General features: G+C 41.7%; 1 protein-coding gene across 2 annotated transcripts in view; it reads left to right on the top strand.

Moving 5' to 3' along the window:
* calcrla (calcitonin receptor-like a) overlaps positions 1-21,127 on the top strand; it is a 28,048-nt gene extending 6,921 nt beyond the window's left edge. Inside the window, exons 1-13 of one of the 2 annotated variants that reach the window (XM_037110411.1) lie at positions 6,268-6,287; positions 11,196-11,304; positions 12,428-12,581; positions 13,108-13,218; positions 13,853-13,965; positions 14,360-14,451; positions 14,559-14,685; positions 14,949-15,102; positions 15,328-15,388; positions 15,621-15,687; positions 17,080-17,298; positions 17,932-17,973; positions 18,566-21,127. In XM_037110411.1, coding sequence (XP_036966306.1) covers positions 11,230-11,304; positions 12,428-12,581; positions 13,108-13,218; positions 13,853-13,965; positions 14,360-14,451; positions 14,559-14,685; positions 14,949-15,102; positions 15,328-15,388; positions 15,621-15,687; positions 17,080-17,298; positions 17,932-17,973; positions 18,566-18,784 — 1,434 coding nt within the window. In that variant the 5' untranslated portion in view covers positions 6,268-6,287; positions 11,196-11,229 and the 3' untranslated portion in view covers positions 18,785-21,127. Of the gene's footprint in view, positions 1-6,267; positions 6,288-11,195; positions 11,305-12,427; positions 12,582-13,107; positions 13,219-13,852; positions 13,966-14,359; positions 14,452-14,558; positions 14,686-14,948; positions 15,103-15,327; positions 15,389-15,620; positions 15,688-17,079; positions 17,299-17,931; positions 17,974-18,565 lie in introns of those variants that run through there. The other variant, XM_037110409.1, reaches the window with a different exon arrangement.
* The last annotated feature ends 1,268 nt before the right edge of the window (positions 21,128-22,395 follow it).

Below are 22,395 nucleotides of genomic sequence, written 5' to 3'. Positions count from 1 at the left end.
ATTTTGTTGCATTTGTTCAGAATGGGCGATGGTGAAAGAAGTGCTCAGATCCTTCTCTTAAAAAATCCTCCACTGCAAGTCAGTCACACATTGCAGGTGTTCTTGTTGTTCTTCCTGGCCTCACACTGTTTTCATAATGAAGCCATCTGATTAATTCAACATCTGAAACCTGTGACAAGAGCCCCTCGACTCCCCGCCGCTTTATGAGCTCAAATCTGGCTTTACTGGGGCTGTTTTTGATGAGCATTTTACAGAACTCGCAGCGGGTGTTCATTTAATTCTGTGTCCAGTTCTGAGGACGTTGGTTTTCTGACGTTAAGCAGTCCTGATACAATAACAGTGCGTCTGCGTCCACCCCTGAGCCCGTGGCTGGTGCCCTCCGCTCCTCGCTGATAATGCCTCCGCCGTGTTTGGATGTTTTTCAGAACCTGTTCCCCGCGGTACGTGAAAATTGCTTTGTGACTCATGCAACCGACTGCAGAGTTCAGGCACTGAATATTTGGCATCATTGGTAATTTGTTAGCCGCTTGATAATGTTTTCACAACTCGCATTAAAACTGATAGACCTTTTTGAAAAGCTGACACGTACTTGAAATTTAGCGCACCATGACTCACCTGTGTTGCAGGCTGTTTTTTGTTTTTTTTTTTTGTTTTTTTTTATGGGTGCTTGAAAGTGCAGTTTCAGTGTTTGCTCATCTTGTACATGCTGTACAAGTGGCGGTAATAAGGATGTGAAACCACATCCTGGAGGACCAACATGAAACTCTGTGTCTCATGTTCCACAGGAGTAATATTTAGAGCACATTGTTCCCCTGTGATGGGTCTTTTTAGCTTGTTTAACCAATTCCAAAACATTGTTCCTCTCATTCAGTATTTCCCTGATTGCTAACAGACTTCACAGAGACTCCTTATGGAAAAAAGCTCTCACTGTGAACCGCCAAAAGATTTTTAAACATATTAATTGGCTTTCATGAGTCGGCAAAGTGGAAGAGACCTCTGAACAGTTTAGAAGTAATGAATTCTGATCCATTCAAGTTGATAGTTGGAAATAGAGCTGCAACTATTAATCAATTGACTGAAATGTCGATTTAAAAATTTGGCTGCTCCTGTAACCGGTTTGTCAAACGTTTGCTGGTTCCAGCCTCCTAAAAGTGGGGATTTGCTGCCTTTTTGGCATTCATGTTAATAAATGAAGAGTCTTTGGGTTTTTGGATTGTTTGTTGGACAAAAATAAGTAAATTCGGAAATTCTGTTGAGCATTTTTTTGACATAATGTTTAGTTCTGACAAACAGCAACAGGCTTGTGAGTGCAGTGAAGTTTTAAGCAGCTATACAGTCAGATAACATCAACATCTGAATCAAAAGGAAAGTGAATGTCACATTCATAAAGACTCCAAATGAATGCTGGTGTTGCTCTGCGTCTGCCGGATGTGGAAACTCAAAGTTGTTCAGCCAAGACATTAACTTAAACACCAACTTGAGATGACAACATGTCAACATCGTCCCCAGGTCGCCTAAAAAACATGCGACTGCAGCTTTAAAGTTCGCAGCAAAGACAGCCACACAGATCCAGGCAGATTCAAACAGAGTGACTAATATTTCAGATGGATTGCTTTAGTATTCATTGTTCGATTTATTGCTTAACGGAGCATTAATCCCTGATGATTCTGAACCACAGTTGGCTTGCATTTACCCTAAATGATAATCCTGTATCTGTGCAAATCAGATGAAGGCACGATTACAGTGATGGAAAGACTGCCTGTACTGTTTTAAATGTAATTCAAATCAATTAATAATTGGTGTCTAAAGGAAGAAAAACTCCTCTGGATGCATTACACTTCCATCCACCTGCCCACCCCCCACACGTTTCCTATCTGTCTCACTATAAAAAGGGCACACAGCATGTTCTGTACTGGCGCTGAACATTGGCATTGGAAGAAGATCGTGTGCGACAGATTCTTTCAATATTCATAAGTCCTCGGGACACAGCGCTGCATCATCTGTCCTTTAGCCGTGCTGCCCCCAGGGCTTGAATGACCATTGTGAACGCTTCTACATCTGACATCACCAAACTGTATTTTAGGACGAGTGTGAGCGTCTCCTTTCTTACTTTCACGAGCTACATTTGGTGTTTGAATGCAGTCTTTTCCCTCCGTTTCAGCACCATGGTTGTAAGCGGATCCGTGTGCTCTTCCCTGAGAGTGTTGGCATGCTGGCAATGAGGGCGTGAATGCAGTGACATGAATACTTCGGCATCTTGGTTGTTGTCTGGAGGACAACCCTCCCACTCTTGCCATGTTAATGCAAAGAATATGGCGTGCATCAGCGTCGAGGAGGTCTTTTCATGCAACAAGGAGGACTCCTCCCTCACATCTGTGTGGGATTGTTATTGTTTTCCCTGACATCTGGTGGTGCCCTTGGCAACTCGGAGGGCTTGCATGAGGCCTGCTCTCATGTCCTGGGCTTGGTAACATCACTGGCTGAGATGTTAAAAGTCTGATTCAGACATTTTTTTTTTTCTTTTTTCAGTCACATGGGAGAGATTATCTGAATGTAAAGCTGAGCCCATGAGAAAAAAAAAAAAGACCACAAGCTATATTTGGTGTTGCTGATTGAGAGAGGAAGCTCTGAGATCGCTTCCACACCGTTTTTAAAAGCTTCTCCTCCTGTTTCTTGTGTTCCCGTGCCCAGCACCTCCTGCAGACAGCTAGGTTGTTTTTTTGTTTTTTGTCTTTCTGAGAACTTCCTGTTTCATGAACCCTTTTCTATCCGCTCTCCTCAATCATCAGCTCTCATTGTGCTCATGAAATGACGGACATCAGCGGGAGACCAGGCTGGCTGGAAGCTGAACCCGTTCCTTCCTCCTCCAGGTCAAGACTTCCTTGTCAGAATCACTCACAATTTCTCTAAACTGAAATTGACCATATACCAACACATTCTCACTCCCAGTGTGTCAGATACAGCATGCTTGGTTAGTGGCCTTACATTTCAAACTGACAGTTTTGCCCTTGAAGGAGTCTGTGGTTGAGTTAGTACTAATGCGTTTCATGCAACATCTGATTAGACTTTGGAAAGAAAGGCCGCTGACGAACAGTCCACATAGTATCATATATTTTGACTTTTGGAAAATTATTAATGTTGTCCAATGGTTGCGGCTTGTTAGGGTTAGGAAGAAATCATACTATGGTACTTTGTGACAGTGACAGAATTTGATGTCACTGTCTGATTTTAACTTGTTGTTGTGTTGACATTTCAATACGTAGGAGTTAAATTCAACGGCTTCAGTGGGGTGATAATCTTGTAGCGTGCTTGTCGTGCAAATATCTAATACTGCTGGTGATGGGTTATCTAGAGGTACGCAGGAAAAACACTGTTTTGCAGTCGGAGACGGGGAACACCTCATGAATGTGCTAATCTTTTGTTAAAGCAGATCATAAAACCGGTATCAGAAACTGTGTCATTCAGGAACCAGTATTGAAGTCAAGGTATCGGTTTCAAAACTTCTCACAGATACTTGATGCAGGTTCAGGGCTGGGTAACGTTAGTGATGTCGTTTACTCTGAAGCATAGGTTCAGCGACCAGGCTGCTGGATTTGATACACGGGGAGTGAGAACGAGCTGGATATAAAGATTGAACCATTTTTCAAACACAGTAAAAACCAGCATCGCAAGTTTTATACTATTAGGCCTTTTCTTAAGTCCTGGCTAGTTTTAAAAAAAAAACACTGTAGTGTTTAAATGATTTGCACTGTCCTCTCTAAAATATACTGAGATAAAGTAAAGGCACTTTGGAGTTCTGCAGCCACTGACAGAATCAAAGAGAGGTTATAAATATAGTCCTATTATCTGCAATGATGTGATTTTCAAAGCGAACATATGTACCCTCAGACGATCCAGCTGGATACAAGATGTGGTTTTGCTCATTAGATTCGGATGATGTGCTTCTCTCACACCTGCACTCCTCCAGCCGCTTCCCAACAACCGCTGCGGTTCAGGTAACGTAAGCGCGTCTGATAAAGACACTGACCTGAGACACGTGTTGCACGTGCCGCTCCATGTAAAGTGAACCCGGGCTGTCAGTGTCAAGTAAACGTGTCACGATACAGAAAATGGTGAGAAACAGTGGATGGGTGTTGGTGTAGTCACATCTGATCTGATGCTCATCACCTCCGGAGTGTTTCTGAGGTCAGAGGCCGTCTTTGTGTTGTCAGTGGAGGGCTGACAATGAGTGTCAAAACTAAGAGAAAGGAATCCACGTGATGGGATGCAGCACACATATGCAGAGAGTGTTGAAATGTCTCAGTGGGAGCATACACCCATACATAATGGGTGGTGTACATTCTGACATCAGCACATTTTATCCAGTCGATCTTGGTTGTTTCTTACACACAAATTAGTTTTTTTTCATTTCTAAACATCATGTCTTTCAGTCGCTTCATGTTTAAAGGAGAAATGCTGCAGTCATGCTTTCGGTCTTGTTTGGAATGCGACCTCTGTCATGAACCCGTACTCCATCTGAACTCGGATATTATCCCAACACCATCCACGCCCCCGCCCATTTAATCCACCAGCTGCAGACCTCTGAACTATTACTGAACAGCTCAAATTATGATTTCTGTTGATTCATCTGTTGAATGTTTTAATCTATTTGTTGTTCGGTCTATAGATTGTCAGTGAACTGTACTTCTTTTGGTCGTGACGAGCTTTCACCATTTTCTATCATCGAGGAAACCAGAAAACAATGATAAACATAACAAAGACTCTTCATTTACTGTCGACAATGTCAAATATTTCTGCTTGAACAATGACTGAAACGATGAATAGGCTGTCACAACACTGTTGGCGACTAATTTTCTTTTTCTATTTGATGATGAAATATTCACCTGATACATCCTGAATTCTCCTGGAGGGAGCAGTCTGTACTGGAAACATAAATACTATATTTATATGCTTATATAAATCTATCTGTGCTTGGAACTTGACCCAGAACCAAAAGGTTCTCTGACTCCCACTGTTTATAGAGATGATATAAGCCTGCAGGTCATTTGTAATCAGATCCAGAAGGCACAACTGTGCTGTTTCCCGTGCTGGCTAGTTTTCTTGTCTTTTTGTTTACCGCACGCACAAGAAACTTACCCCAGTGACCAGTTTTGTGTTTGCTCGATTCAGTTATCTGTCTCTGAAAGCCAAACAGTTCAGTGTTTGTTTTTTGCCTGATCACCAGATGCTGCTGGACGCGTGTAGTATCGGTTTAGCTTGTCTGAGTTTTTGGGTGAAAATTTGCATTTTTCTTCATGTTTGTGCTGAGAAAAAAATATTCCTTTAGAGGGTTTAATGGGTTATTTTTTCTCGTTGAAGTCCCACTATCTTAAAATTATGGACTGTGCATATTAAACATGTTTAAAATGAAAGTTACCGTATTATCTATGTCATCGGAACTGTGTCATGGTGGTACTCGTGAGAAGAAGAACCGATAACATGAACGATAAGAGAGACAGAGCAGAAACAGCAAACACTTGACGTATTGATTGGCAGAGCTTTATCAGCGCTCATGGCTGCTTCCCTCTCTAGTTAAGCCTGCGTCGTGCCATAGTAGAGAGGCGGTAATGATGTTACAGGCTCTCAACAGCCTAATGGACATCCGAATGCCACTGAGTGGAGCTCAGAGTATGGGGCGCCGAGCGTCCTGTGAGGGCAGAAGGATGTTTACAACATCTCTGCATGGACAGAGAAAGAGTCCAGTGTGAGAAGACAACAGCTGTCATGCATAGGCTGTTTTATTTTTTCCCCTCTCTCAGGTATCTTTCCGCACGCTGGCCGATGTAATAGGTGACGTCAGCTCTTGTGCAGATTGTACATGACTAACCACTTCTGTGAAACCCTCGGCGGTGCTACAGATAATAGTGGACCACCCACAGTTCACGCTGCTCTGTGGTTGGATGGAGTTGACCCAAACACGCCAATAATCAATTGTTGTGCGTCTGTAGAGGCTGTTCTCTCAGCTCTCAGCTGGAATTAGCAAAGAATATTCACACAGCATGAGATTTTTTTTATTTTTTATTTCGTTACCCTCAGAGTTTTTTTTTGGTGGGCCGTCGTGAGTTTGTTTTTGATTCTGTCACATCGCTGCTAATGTCTGCCTACATCTGTAGAGTGGTTTGGAGGTAAAGCTTGTTTCTCTCTGTGAATTTATCAGTTTTCTACCTGACGTGCAACCTGAGATACTCAAATAGTCTTTGACTTCTAAATGGATCTGCATCGATTTCTGCAACTGGTCAACAGTAGAGGTAATGGACAACATCTTATTGGTTGTGTACTTCAGCAACAACATCTGCAAACTTAAATGTTTCACAATGACACAATAGTTTTGTATCCATCCACTCGGCAGAATAAATGATGGCCATGTACGTCTCTGTGAACCAGGAATATGTTGAAACTTGATTTGTTTATTGACGTTCACTTTTCGATGTTGTGACAAAGCTCCTTTCTTGTTGAGTTTAGGCACAGTAACAGCTTGGTTAGGGTTCGGCAAAGATCCTGGTACAGCGGCAGAGTCGACTATTATTTTTAAAACTTTGTTTATTTTAAAAAGGACAAGTGACACTGGCCAGCAAATCCAGCATGACTACAGATCCTGAAGAAACTATGGAAATCTTGCTCTGGCCTCTAGAGTCAATTGAAACAGTTTCATTTCATTCTTTATTCAAGTTGTATTTTCCTTGTTGACTTCTGATGAAATGCCTTTTTATATTAAGAACACATCAGTGAAATGTTCCCTGTGAAAAACAGATTCAGTCTAAACATGCAAAATGTTAAGACAGATAAACAGCGCTTTTCTCAGAAGGTCATGGAGACTAAATCAGAGCTAAACGTCCTGTTAATGCTGAACGTTGCTTTGTCTGGTAGGCAGGAACAGTCATAAACATGCAGTCATCTATCTTATCTTTAAAGATGCATTTCGTCCACACCGGCTTCTGTGCCAGACTAAAATTCAGAGCACCAGCCAGATCCCTCGAAGCAAGCTGGAGTCAGATCTGCTCTCTGAGCTGAAGAGGAGGCTTCTTTCTTTGGATATTGAACATTTTTCCACCCACGACCTTCGTCCTTTTCATTCATTCATTCATTCATTCATACATACAGCCCATGGCAGAAGAATAGGTCTTCATATTGATCTCATCAGAAGTGTTGGAGCTAAAAGCTCCAGAGCTAAAAGCACTGTTAATATTGAATGTTGATTCATCTGGCTGCCAGGAACAGAGCTGCGGATGCAGTAAACATTTTATAACATGATCAGATAACAGGTCTGTGTGTCTGTCAGCTGATTTTAGAGTTGGTGCTGCCCCCAGTGGCCAAAACCAGTTTGAAGCAGCTTTAAAGTGAGGTAAACTGTATTCATATTCAAGCTGAGACATCTCGTGGCCTGCTGTACCAGAACTAAACATTTCCAGTCAACATAAATGATTATAAATGAGTTCCGTACTGGTTGTCAGTGCAAGACGAGGTTGCTTTGGGACAAAGAATTGAAACCATATTCTCTGTGTATTGAACTGAAAAAAGATTGATTGGAGCAGAAGGTACTTATGAACATCCACTCTTCAGTCTTTGATCACATTCATTACAAAAACATGTCGTTATTCAAAGAGAGCCAGCCGGATCAGGCTCTTCCTTATTGGCTTTTAAATGTCACTTCTAATCACTATGAAGCCACTATCAGTTACTGTAAGTCATTTATTTCTTTTCCATCATAAACCGAAGGTAATCACGGCTGAGGTGAACAAAATGTCATGATGGAAATTCCCATGATGAATGATTCCACTGAGACAGGAGGAGGTCAGAGCTTTTTTTCGTGCATCACCACATTTAGGATGAGAAAAATGTTGCTTTTTGACCACGAAAAAAAAAAAAAGAGGCAGCAGCCAAAAAAAAAAATGGATTAAGAAACACATCCCGACTAGCAGCTATTGTGAAAGCTCTCTGTTAAGTTCTGTTCTGTGTTTCCATATGACAAAATACATCCTCTGTATCTCTCTTGCTAATGTACAAAATGCATCCTTTGCCAAGAAATAGCTCGGGAACTTGGCAAAGTAGGTCGCCGTGTGTGCATCTGTGTGTGTTCGCACGCATGCATGTGTGACAGAGCAGCTGATCTCTTCCTGTTTCTAATTTGCACATCGCCATAACGTTTTACAATCCCCGCTCTCAGTAAGCCCCTCCTCTCCCCAGTGTGCTGCACGTTTAACGCTGAGCAGACTCGCCGAGGCGCGGGGCCAGTCACCTCCGTGACAGAGCTGCAGGGAGACTCCGACTGGGTCAAATCTGAAAGTGATGTGCTGACCGACGACCCCCCGCAGCGCCTCCCTCCGCTCGTCTCACAGTCATGGTGTGTTGCAAGACTGTTGTTTTCGTCAGTGAGAAGAGTTTATTTTGGCTACAAAACAATTAATATTCTGGCTTGTGGAAAAGTCGAAGCTTCACGTGAATAATTTGCAGCATCAAAAGTATATACATAGTAGATGAACTGCTCATGTAAAGTAAGTTAGGTGAATAAACATTTTTGTTTTGGTATTCATTCAAATGTACAAACCACATTGCCACAATGTCATTCCAGCTCACTTGTTGACATTTTACAGTGTAAAGGAGAAGAAAAGCAACATGCTCATGTGTGGCAATCATGCTCGTGTTCTCTACCAGTCGTACGTTACGTGACGTCTGTTGGAGCCCCGTGACTCATGGAAGTCTACGGAGAAATCTACGCTCGCAGCAGTTGCAACACGAACACTGACGACATGAGGTCAACTTCAGTTAGAGAGAAAAATGACTTGTGTCTGAATCACTGACGAACTCGCATGTGCTTTCTTTTCTTTCATTCATTCATTCATTCATTCATTCATTCATTCAGAATGGCAGCTCTTCTTGACCTCTTTATGAGTGTCGGAGCTAAAAGTGCCGCTAATATTGAGCATTGATTCGTCTGCTAGCCAGGAACAGAGCCGCGGACGGAAATTATTTTATGACATGATCAAATTTCAGGGCTTCGCATGATGAACACTAATTTTCTTGTGAGCTACATTTAACAGCAACCACCTGTAGCTCAAAATAGACCCTGTAGCTTATCGTTGATTTGCTGTTAAGTGCATTTTACCGTTTTGCTGTTGCAGTGTCGGTTCAGCTGCACCATTCCACCAAGTTTAAGAAGACTTGAGATGATACAAATACGAATGTTGACCTGGTTCGTTCGGGGTATGCAAGACATGATTATATTGCACCTCTGAATGGGATGTAATCCACTCCTGACACTGTGCACCTCCGTGTGTCATCCTGGGTTCAGGTTCTCTCTCTTTCCCATCATTCCTCTCTTTTTACCTCACAGCTGTGAAGTGTAAAAAATAAAACATAAAATGCTTGTTAAATAGTTTCACACTGAAAGCGATGCCGCTACGAGAACCTAGATTTGTTTCAGGTATTCTAACAATGCTAACAGCCTGTTTCTGGTTATCCTTGGTTGGCAGTATGAAGCTGTCAGTCAGTGCTGAGAAGCATTCATGACCAATATAACACAATAAAAGAAGGAAATAGATCGGAAGACAAGCAGCAGAGCAACTGTTGGCAGCGAAATACAAACCAAACATTGTCTTAAAGTAGCACATATCGCACCCAGAGAGAAAGACATGATGACGATGCAGCCCTGTCAGTGGTTGATAGTTCACATTAGCTGTTGCAGGCAGGCTTGAATTATCTAAAGCTACCTGAGCACACTCAACGTTTTGCAAAGCGGATTTGTACAACCTCGGGGTAACGCTTCCATTTGGATTTCATCTCATCTGTTATGCAGCAGCAGTGACATGAAATCCCAGTGGCCTGCAGCTTCGCCGCAAAACACCTGTCTGGGATTCTGCTCTGATGAGATACAAACATCCCCTTTTAAAAAAAAAGAAAAAATGAAACTAGTAACACCTCAACAACTCATTTAAAACTGCTGTCACATTGGAGAATTGTTATGATACAGTGCAGAGGAGATACAGCCGATGAAACACGGCAGCAGTGAGAGGACTCAGGTCTCAGATGTACTTACCAGTCTTTTGTCAGGGAACCAGAACCTCGTTGGATTGATGGGTTTTGTTCCAGCTGCTTATTTTGTCAGCTGCGTTGTTGTCCTTTTGATCGTGAAGCCAAATTAACTTAACTCAAACTGACTCCATGTATACAGTAGGTGGTGGTGTTGAAGTGTCCTGTTGAGGCAACACGTCCTCAAACCTCAACAGCAGAACAGTTTGTTTGCTAGTGACTCCCAGAGTGAATGTAACAGTAACAGGCTCACCCACAATTATGTGGTCAAGAAGAAATTAATCTCCAACTATTTTAATTATGATCATTTCAGTTATTTTTTCAAGCAACATGGGAAACTTTTGCAGGTTCCAAAGTCTTAAATGAAAAGTCGTTGGGTTTTAGACAATTTGTAGATGATTAATCAACAGTGTGAAAATAATCCTCAGATGATCAATGAAATAAGCGTTGGTTTGATCCAAGTGGATGTCCTCCATGGTCAGACTTCCTTTCTCTTTATACTTCTTCACCGGACTTTCTCCTTCGGGCCGGCCATCATTACTACGACCACTAGAGGTCGCCGACATAAATATCGCTCGTGAATGAGCTGCTTGACTTCCAAACCTGTACATGTTGATCCAGTTGCGGCTCACTGCTCATGTTTACGTATACGTTTGATTTTTACTACCAGAATCTAGTCACTGCACTTCATTACAGTTCCTTCGCTGTTTACTACAGATTAACCGATAAGCATTCTGTTACCCAGATCCTTATTCGTCTGTCGTTGGTTTGGTCACGTACAGTTGGGTTGTCCTCTGTTCGTCCTTTCCCTGGCTTTAAATGTGCTGTCTGCGTATGCTCGCTGACTCTATCTATGATTTCTGACTGATACGAAAAGAATTTAAGTGGCCTTCAGTGAGAGCGATTTCCCGGTTCCATCTCATTTGTCTACAGTATGTTGTTGCAAATGAGCCTATGGATCCGTTCTCATTTTTAAATTGACAGTGATGGCAAATACAGTAGCGATATTTCATTTGATTAAAAATATTTAACAGTGGGAGAGATAAGGAGCGCAGTGAAGTGGCCCTTTATGAGCAGGTTTCATTTCACTTCAACCATAGGACTTCATAGTTTCTTCTTCTTCTTTCCAGATCTGCAGCTGGTCCATCATCAACCAAGTCCGATATGGCCAAAAGGAAGATGGATATCATCGGGCGGAGCGGGGTGGTGGCACTCATACTGCTGTGTAATCTATCCAAGGTAGGACAATCAAATCATAGAAGTGTGCATTTTGTAGCTTAATCAGTGAGGTTTGACAGCCAGAAAGAGTCACCAGGTCTTACTTCTTGTTTCTGGACCAAATTGCAATTTTCCAAACTTCAATTATTTGGCAGTTGGCGCAGTTTCATCGTAAACAGTTAGAAAACAATACACAACATCCCGTTGTGCTGGATAAACAATTATTTTGTGCACATAAATTAACCAAAACTTGAACTGTCTCTTGTGTGTATGCAATAGCAATTACAATGATTAACGCAGTAAAATGTGGCCTTGTTTCATACGTATTTTCTTTTTGTCGTTTTGTCAGTATTTAGTAGCGCTGTAGACACGTGACAGATTATGTGATGGTTTGTGAGGATCTTAATTCCTGAGAAGTTTCACTTACAGAGTTTACTGTAAAGCCCAGCTGGTCACAAATCAGGTTTCTGCATACATAATTGTCATATTGTACATAATGTTCTACGGTTTAGCAGCCTGAAGGGTTATTCTTTGTATTTAACTCAGTGGATTTGGATACATTATACAGGAATCAAAGAAAACGGTCTGCAGTAACAGAGCACACATACTAAATGTGAGCGAGACTGTAGTTTACTCTTCAGCCGTGGCTTCATTTGACCTGTTCAGACTTGTTTTCGTCTGTTTATGTTGGACGGCTTTTTAAGGATTAAAAAAGCTGCTTCTGGTCGGTGTCTGCTGTGTAATAAATAAAAAGCTGGACATATCTGGTTGGCAGTGTTTCTGCATAGATGTCATGTTTTCCATGGAGCTCATGGATTTAATGGAGTCTTTAATGGAGACTCCCTTTTGCTGGCATTCTAAGTAGCAGGCTGTTAGGAACGTCTCTCTTTAATACGTCCCCACGGAGTCAGAAGACTCGGCCCAAAATGGGTCCAGGCACCAGGTGCTTTTTCTGAAATGAATCTCAGTGTTTGAGAAGTCAAAGCAGAGGGAATGTTTCTACATCTTCCCAATCTCTGTACTATCTTTTTAGGACCAGTTGTGTTCATGCCTAATTTATCTGAGTGAAATTAGGCAGATCCTCTTGAGACAAATCTTCTCTGAAAGCAGAACAAAAACCCATCGTTTCCCTCCTTCCTTGCAGACTTTTGTGAAGGCGAGCCTGGAGGTGAACGAAACCCACCAGCAGAATCTAAACAACGGCTACCACGACATGGGGGTCACCAGGAACAAGATCGTCACGGCGCAGTTCGAGTGCTATCAGAAGATAATGAAGGACAACACCAACAACAGAGACGGTAGCTTGTTGTGTTTCACGTCCACTGAACGGCACCAATCACTACTTTGTTTCCATCCACGTTTTGAAGTATTGCGCAGGAGAAGGTTGATGGAAAGAGCATCAAAATCAAAATATAATATAAGTTCTGTTGTACTAAACGTAAAACTGTTTCCACCCCAATAGTAGAAGAAGAAACTGTTTGTGGCTGTTGGCATCTTCCTCGAAACTTCCATTTGCTGATTAAGTGCCATATTACTTTGTAGTTGGCGAGTGGTTTCATTTCTTCTTCTTTGGATTAACTGACAGTTGGAAAACAACTGGTTTTTCCTCTCATTTGTGCCCTCAACATCTACTCTATTTATTCCCACCACGTGTAATGTAGCCTATCCCATTATCTTCTGACGCAACGAGGCCTAATCAGTTGATGGAAACACTTCTAAAGTTTGCTTCAGATTCACTCGACAGTTAGATGAAAACACAGCGACAGGACGCGAGTTAGAGCGGATCATGTGATTGTTGTAATACCTCTTCTTTTGTGGTTTTAGAGCCCATGTGTAATCGTACGTGGGACGGCTGGCTGTGTTGGGACGACACAAAGTCGGGAGTTGTCACAGAGCAGCACTGCCCGGACTACTTCCAGGATTTTGATCCTTCAGGTAAGATCAGCGGCTCCAGAGGTGCATCTGCACCAAGCATACATTTTATTGGACTGTAACTGCCACACTGCAGACTTGTAGTGGTAGATGATTATCATGATGTGGGAATAAACTGATCTTCATGCGTGAAATTGGTGAAGTGCCCCTCACAACTGACATGGCAACGAGCTCTTTGTGTTTATGGAAATTTATTCATTTGTTTCCATGTGTGCAGTCGTGCTTTCTGCATGGATACGTAAACAGTAAATTAGTTTTAAGTGCTGGGAGATTCGGAGCCAAAGCTTGAGTGCAGCACATCCTTCAACAGGATACGCAGACGAATAATTAGATTCAGTCGCTCTAATCACCGCTCTCAATCGTTTCATGTGGATTAATGTGTTTGTTTGTTCGAGTTTCGGAGCATTATTTTAAGTTAGGGGCTACAGGGGACAGCTATTGAATTTCTTCTTCTTTGGCAGTCTATCTGCCAGAAGGAAACTTCCTGACTTTATTTGAGCACGCTGCCTTTTGATTTCAATCTTTACTTGTTTGGCCCCTGGGTTTTGTTTTTTTTACCCTCAAATACAAAGAAACATCCTCTGAGACTCTACAGGATTTAAACATTTGTATCCATGTGTCATGTTTTTACCTGCAGAGATGGTTACAAAGATCTGCACCGACAACGGTCACTGGTTCCTGCATCCGGAGAGCAACCGCACGTGGACCAACTACACCCGCTGCAACGAGCACACCAACGAAGGCAGAATGGCACGTCGCTTTACGTAAATGGCATCGGATGCACATAGAATATTAAATAGTGAAGCACGGCTAGCACCGACCTTTTGATGAACCTCTGGACAGTTACGATACATCTGCGGATATGTGCACATCACATGCATCATATTGTGGAGGCAGTACACAGTTATTATACTGTAATACTGTATTTTTAACTAAATAACCATCTTGGCTGAAATCTACTAAAATGTTGATTTAGCAGGGTTAAAAATGTGCATGTGTCCAACTTAAAATACCCCTTTGACATGATTGTAATGTCGTTATTTAATAGGATTCCTCTTCAAGAGTGATTTTAGATTGTCTGACAACATGAGTGTTCATTACAAGGTCGACAGGATCTCATTTGTGTCTCGTTTTTTCCTTCCAGACGGCGATGAATCTGTTTTATTTGGCGCTCATCGGACACGGGCTGTCCCTGACCTCCCTCTTCGTCTCCCTCGGAATATTCTTCCACTTCAAGTGAGTCAACTGACCTCACCGTGGCATGCTTGACAGACAGATAATTCTCTTTCTTTGCACTGATGAATACCACGTTGATGTAATGTCACTCCTTTCTCTTCTTGCAGGAGTTTAAGCTGCCAAAGGATCACCCTCCACAAAAACCTCTTCTTTTCTTTTGTTCTGAACTCCGTGATCACCATCATCTGGCTGACGGCCGTGGCAAACAACCAGGAGCTGGTGCAGAGGAATCCAGTGAGCTCATCTCCATTTATTTAACACAAACTTTTACATGTCTTTTGTAATTATAGTGTCTCTATTTACAACATAATTTGGGGTTAGATGTGCCATAAAAGCTGCACGAAGGTTTTAGTTTTCATTTCTGTCATCGCTGAAATGAATCAGCCATTTTCTAATAACTGTGAAAAGTACTGCACAGGGGAAATAACAGCAGGCAGAGTAAACCATGTAACTGTCACCATCCAGGTTCATTATGTGTCTGTGTGTTTTCCCCACAGACAAGCTGTAAAGTGTCCCAGTTCATCCATCTGTACCTGTTTGGATGCAATTACTTCTGGATGCTGTGCGAGGGGATCTACCTGCACACTCTCATCGTGGTGGCTGTGTTCGCTGAGAAGCAGCACCTGATGTGGTACTACCTTTTAGGCTGGGGTAAGTCAGTCAGGAAGGAAATCTGGCTCTGAACTAAACCATTTTTACAAGTTTCCACAAACTGGCAACAAACAAGTCACAAATCCTGTTTGTAGGCCCGCCCCTTAAATTCAGATTTTCAGTGAGGTCACAGAAATGTTTAAACTTAAACTCAAATATTCGACTGCAGGAGTTTGACTGGATGGGGGCTTTAAACTGTAACTGTAAATGTTTGTTTGCTTGCAGGATTTCCTCTCATTCCTGCTTCCATTCACGCTGTCGCTCGAAGTTACTACTACAACGACAAGTAAGCATTCACGTGCTCGATCTGTTAGAGAACATATCGCAGCTTATGTGATTAAAATTAAGTGCGTTAAATGACAGTAAAAACAACAGTAACACAACTTTTTAAATAGACAAAAAAAATGTGAGATGCAGCTGATTTTGCCAACTCAAAAAACAAGAATATTCTATTGTTGCTGCTTCAGCTGCTGTTGTGTTAGCTCAGACTAACTGTCGTCCTCTTTTCTCCGCTGCAGCTGTTGGATTAGCTCCAAAACGTCGCTACTCTACATCATTCACGGTCCCATCTGCGCTGCTCTGCTGGTAAGAAGTTTCAGCCTTTTCCCAACACCGATCAATTACAGCAAAGTAAATCATAATCGTGTCTATTTACTGAGATGATCTGTTCCATATTTCTCTTGGTTGACTGGTTTTATTGTGCAATGATGGAAAGAAAAAAAAAAAAAAAAAAAAAGGAGTCTGGTTCTGAGTCGACGCTGTGGGGGGCCTGAAAGCAGGACACAGTTTGATAGCACGCATAATTGTGTTTATCTTACGAAATCAATGCATCTGCCCCTCTGACGATCCACTGGTCCCCAGGAACATGTTGCATTCTAGGAATTCACCTAATCAGCACAGCCGGGCACGCTTCAGAGAAAACTGGTCCCTCAAGTCCCTCGTAGGACTAAATGTTCAGCACTTAAAAGAAGCTTTTTACAGGGATTTGTTGAGGTTTCAGTGCCCAGGAAACGTCTCGGTTTCGTTTCCTTGTAATGGATTTTTTGTTTAAACTTTCATCACACTGAACAGCTTAGATGTGTAATTATGTGGCAAATCACTTTTTCTGTCTTGCGGCAAACATATTCGGAGTAAGGTCGGTGTTCCAAAACCATCAGAGCAAACACTCAGGACTGAGGACTCAGGAAAATGTGTTTCTAAAGAAATCCTAACCATCATAAAACACTGTCCTGGCAAATCTTTGAGAAAGAAATTGAAAGAAAGTGAGACTTTCATGTCTTTGTTTATAAAAACAGGTCTAGCTGCTTTATGAATACTGTTAAAGTACCAATAAGCTCCATGCAGAAATGCACACAGGCTGTATTCATTATTCACAGGTTGTGATGTAACAACTATACACATCTAGTTTGGCTTTATTGCACAACGATGGTGGATATGATGCAGAAACATGTTGGGTGATGCCTGTTCAGGCCTGTAAGAGCTGGCCAATCAGAGCAGACTTGGGGGCTTTAAAGGCGCAGGATGTAAGAAATAGCCATGTGGCATATTCAGACTCCTAGCGTTTCACCAGCGTTACTTCTAACGGTAGCTGCTGTTAGCCTTTTAGCTCAGTTAGCATTACAGCTCAGAGAAGCAGAGAAATGTTGATAACACTACGAGCAAGGCAGCTTTGGACTGGCTGGCTGTCAATATTACTCTGCAGCAAAATACATAGACATCAAAAATGTTAAGACTGTTATTTCCCATTTTCTGATGATAGTTTTTAAGCAATGTTTAATAGACAGGCACTAAAACGGAGCGTTCAGACTTGGGGTGAACATCTTGAACATGAAAGCATGAAAACATATTCTAGAAGACACCCACAATATAAGCAAGAGCCTGAAATTGATCGGAAAAAATGTGGCTTTTAAGATACAAGCAGCTAATACCGAAGTTATTGTGCTGATTTACTGACGTCCTCTTGTTTGTCCCCCTCAGGTCAATCTGTTCTTTCTCTTGAACATCGTGCGAGTGCTCATCACCAAGCTGAAGGTGACCCATCAGGCGGAGTCGAGTCTCTACATGAAAGCCGTGAGAGCCACCCTCATCCTGGTGCCTCTTCTGGGAATTCAGTACGTTCTGCTTCCCTACAAGCCGGAGGGACGGGTCTCCTCCGAAATATACGACTACATCATGCACATACTGATGCATTACCAGGTCAGTGTGATGGTTTGAGCTGCAATCGTATATTTTATGTGATTTGACAGGTGCTTGAGTCGTGGCTGAGTGATTGTTTCCAACTTCCTGGAACATTTCCATTAAAGACACATAAACAGCTGTACATTATGTCACGCCCAGAGTGTATTTTTAGTCTGGTATTCACAGTTAACTGTCCGTTGCATGCGCCGTCCTCTTGTCCGTTATTATGAATCTTGATGCATTTGTGGCTCTCTCTCCCTCCGATGCCAGAGACATTAGGTTTACTAAAAAACAAACTGTTGCTGGGATGTAAACCTCATTATTTCCCTGGCTTTCAGTAAAAGCCAACCATTCCCATCAGCCTCTTGACTTTGTTTATGCTGTAGCGCAGGGAAGAGCAGCAGGAAGGAAGACATACGTTATCTGAGCTAAAAAGGGCTGAAATCATTTGGACGTTAAGCGAGGGGTTATCTGATCGTGCTGAACCGTCTCAGCACGGGCAGCGTCGGAGGGAAAAGCTCACTAAAATGTACTCACAGAACCTTAGACCTTAAAATATCACCTACAAATACTCATTGTTGTGCCTAAGATGTATTATTAAGGTGTACATGATCTCTTTGTCATATTTTTCTTTTTTCTTTTTTATTTCAGGGTCTGCTGGTTGCCACCATCTTCTGCTTTTTCAATGGAGAAGTAAGACGGGGTTACACCCTTTCACTTTGTTTTAGTTTGGTTTTGCATGTGCACAGACACACAGCCGTCAACACTTCCTCTGTGTGATCAGCCGAACTGCCTTGACAAGTTCAGTCCTCCGGGAATCTGCAGGGGGATTAAACATTATTTACTGTCAGCAACAAGCCACGGCCCTTTGAACCGATTGGCATAAATTATGCAGGTGATTGATCTGCATACAAAATAGCTTGTTGTTGCCTGAAGTCAGTGTGTTACAGGAGCCGCTAGAAACCTCCTCTGTGTTGATGCACAGTGGAGCTTTACTGCTATCTGATGTTATTAGATTCAGGTTTGTGTAAAACCTCTTTTAATAATCCTGAGCTCATTATTCGCTCAAAGAAACGGTGACTTTGTGTCGCCTATACATAGAAACGTGGGCACATAAAGGTACTGTATGTGCTGTATATACTTCTTTGATCAGAACGTGGTCGTCAGAATGAGCTTCAGAAAGATTTAAGTACCTTAAATGCATGAAATGAAGTTCTTTCTCAAATCTCATTAAATAAAGAAACATGATTTTCTTAAAAATGTGATCTGTGGTTTCTCTGCTCAGGTCCAAGCAGTCCTGAGGCGGCACTGGAACCAGTACCACATCCAGTTCGGCAGCAGCTTAAACCACTCGGACGCCCTGCGCTCCGCCTCCTACACGGCCTCGTCCATCACCGAGGTGCAGGGCTGCTACAGCATCGACGGCCACTCGGAACACATGAACGGCAAAGGCTGCCACGACGCAGACGCCGCCATCCTAAAGTCAGACAGCCCCTTCGCCTGACACCAACACTCGCCTGACACCCCTCCCCCTTATAAACTACAGCATGTTTGGAGCTCCACGGGAAACTCTCTTCCTGTAGATACAATGTTGGAAAGGAATGAGCGGGGAAAAGGATTTTATACCCAGGCTTTCACCCACATGGAGGATATTGTCAGTCACGTGGACACAGGCCCCCTTTAACAGAACTGTTCGGTGAGCTCAACTCGTCCTGCGCTGTTTTTTTGTCTACAACTTGCAAGTGAACTGCTTCCGCCCGGACAAAGATGCATTCTGATAATCACTCCGTAGTTGCGATCTCTCTGCCCGACAGATTTTTTTTTTGTCTTTAAACGGATGAATATTAACTTCCTCGACTGTCATTTTTTTTCCCTCTAGGGGGTCTCATGTTGTGCACAAAAAGCCTTTGGTTACACTGTAAAAAAAAAAAAAAATTGACATGGTTAGTGCCAAACCAAGAAAGTCCTCGCCTGCCTCATTTATTTTTTTATATTTCAGTACAGAACCAGAACGAAGATAGGATGTCTAACAGGTGCGTAATAATATATTAAAAACTATATTATATCTTTCACATGTTAAACTTAATTTATCTGAAACATATTCTTGTTTATGAAATGAAATAAATACCATACAGTATTTATTTAACTTGACATGCTACTTTTTTTTGTTTCCAAATTTAGTCATTTAAATACCAACATGACTTGTTGCCAGCTTCACAAACAAGTTTCTCTGTTTTTCTTGTTTGTTTCTATGTGTGAGGATGATTTACAGATCGCGCCGATAGCTTGCGGGCTTCGTTTTTTAAGAGATTTGAAGTTGAAGTGATCCTTACTGCATCCTTTAATTAAAACAAACAAACAAACAAACAAACAAAAACACCTGGTTGGCTGTAATGTAACTTGTGTTAACACAGTATTATCACCGTGAAGCCGTCGTGAAATTACTTGTACTCCGACATCTTCTCATTACACTCGAATGTAACAGTGACGCGTAAAGACCTGGCTCTGAGCATTACATACATCACATTCCGCATACGCTGCTGTCTTCAGCCTTACTCTTCTCAAATTACGCAGATTTAGCCGATACATAAGCATTTCCAGGTGTTCAGACTGAAAACAGCGCTGTGTTAGAAAATGCAGAGGGCTCCGTCGCTGTGGTCAACTGTGAGAAAGTGAAATACGAGGCCAGTTTGAGGGATACGTCCGTGACTTTTTGAAAAGATCGGTTTGGATTTTGTAATGTCGTTTTAATACACTACTCACATGTGATTGAAAGAGTTATAGCTGACTTCAACAGTGTCGTCTGATCATGCTGGCTGTTAATCCTTTTTGTAGTGCAGGTACAGAAAAAAATGGTCTCGCAAAAATATGTTGTACAGGTCAGACAAATTCAAATATATTCAGCCAAATCAAGTGAGTATCTTCATGCTAACTCGTTGTGTGTTTATTATAAAAAAGGGGGAATTTTGTAGCATAAATAAAGATTATTCTGGTTATTTTTTTCCCTTCCCAGTACAATTCTGCTACAGTTCTTGTGGACTGAACTTCATATATCATTTACATTTATTTATGGCCACTTGTGCAGTGAAAAAAAAATAAAGAAACTGTTCAGTTGCATACAGGTGTGCGAGATGCTGCTGGGAAGCAGCAGGGCCGTGTTTCTTATAAATAAATGATGTGGTATCATACTGGTGCATGGACTCATGTAGTCGTTAGGGATTCTATCACTTTAGGCCGTATCGGAACAACCCTGAATGCTACAGCCATGACTTGCGAAAGGATATCACGCTGGACATTTTATCTGTGGGAAAGGTGTGACCAACCAAACCAGCGAAGTTATCAGCCAGTCAGACTTTAAGAGCAGTGTCAGCTTGGCTTTGATTAGTCAATGCAGGGTATTTTCAGATGATGCTGGATTGCTTTGCGTCCAGTTGAGCCCAATTTAAAACAATCCTGCGTTTTTAATTTTTGCTTTTTTTTTTGGTTTTTTCGCTGGAGCCCGCTGCAACAAAAGCAATGACCTCACTATGAATGAGGGAGCTGCACTTTTTTCTTACACAGTGCTCGTGTCAGTCTGAACTCAGCCTTATTCATGTGATAAAATTGTCATGTCACTCAAGAAGCTGTGCGAAAAAAAAAAAAAAAAAAATACTGCAAAAAAAAAAAAAAATGTGTGAAGCATTTATTATTCAGTCATTATTCATCAGCCCGAACCTCCAAACTTTTTATTTACTCTCTCTTCTGTTTTTCTGAACATTTCAACACATTGTCCACAATGCTGGGAACATGAGTCACTATGAGCTGATGTAAATATTTTTGTAAATTTCTGGATAAAGTGGATAAACTGAATGTGTGAGTGCGCGTGTATGTGTGTGCATGATTTATATATACACAGTATTTATGAGTACATTATACTCTGAAGCATTGAACCATGAATGAACCGTCGTATGTGACAGCAGGGTGTGGGACGCTGATGAAGAAGTCGTTTGTTCTACGTCTGTTTTTAAAAAGGGAGGAGTCGAAAACGGGCCGGAGTTAAGAACTGGGGGCTGCTGTGTTCCAGCCCGTATGATTTGCCATCACCTTTAGATTCTGTAACCTTTCTATGTTGCCTGTGTTTGAGAAGTTCCTTCTGTGTGAGTTATTGATGCCATATAAGCAGAACAGACATAAAACATGTTTGCTGACACTGATGGGTGTATTTCTGATGCATGAAGGCTCACAGTCAAGCCTGCAAAGTGCAAGTGTTCTTACTATTGAAAACAAAAAAACAATTCTCAATGTTTGTTCCTTTTAAAAAAAAACAACAAATAAATAAATAAATAAATTCTAACTGTGACTCAAGTATGACGTCTACAGAAAAGGATTAGGGCCGTTATTCAGAATTACTTTCTTTTTTTTTCCTGAAACTAGATGTGAATTTGGATGTAAAGATTCTGAATTACAAATTCCAAAGGGGAAAAGTCCACATTTTAAGGGGAAAAGTATGAATTTAGAGGGGAAAAGTCTGAATCATGAAAACAAAGTCAGAATTACGAGGGTAAAAAAGTCAGAATTTGGACCCTGATCCTCTTCTGTAGCGGTCAACACCCTGTTGGTTTCAGATACACAGTTCCAAATAACCACCTTCCAACAAAGTGTCAGTAAATTTATCACATTGCTTATTTATGTTTTATGATTATTTTGGACTGTCTAAATTTTACTCATCATTTTTAAAAGACGTGTAATTTTTGTGTGAGAGTTTTGTTGGCTGCTGATGTTCGCGGTACAGGAACAGTCTCACAGTTATCGTGTGAAATCAGGCCGCGTTCTCACACCTCCACGTCAGATCTGCAGGACAGTTTCTCCATTTTAAAAGCGTAAAACTCTTCAGCCTACATTTATGACCCGTGCAGATTTACAGCCAGTGATCGATCAATTATCAAGCAAACAAAGTCATTTACTGTGCGCTGCATCGAAGCTACAGTAGCTGTGGAAACGGAATCTTTTTTGTCAAAATGTAGTTACTCCTGCTTACCAATTTCAGTTGTGTATTTATGTGTGAAATGTTCTCATGACTCTCATGTGAAGTCCCCGGTGACATGTTGTAAAGTATGACACAAAGCATTATGGACA

The sequence above is a fragment of the Acanthopagrus latus genome, chromosome 9 (assembly GCF_904848185.1).
Source record: "Acanthopagrus latus isolate v.2019 chromosome 9, fAcaLat1.1, whole genome shotgun sequence".
NCBI classification, from domain to species: domain Eukaryota; kingdom Metazoa; phylum Chordata; class Actinopteri; order Spariformes; family Sparidae; genus Acanthopagrus; species Acanthopagrus latus.
This window is presented reverse-complemented; position numbering and strand designations above follow the sequence as displayed.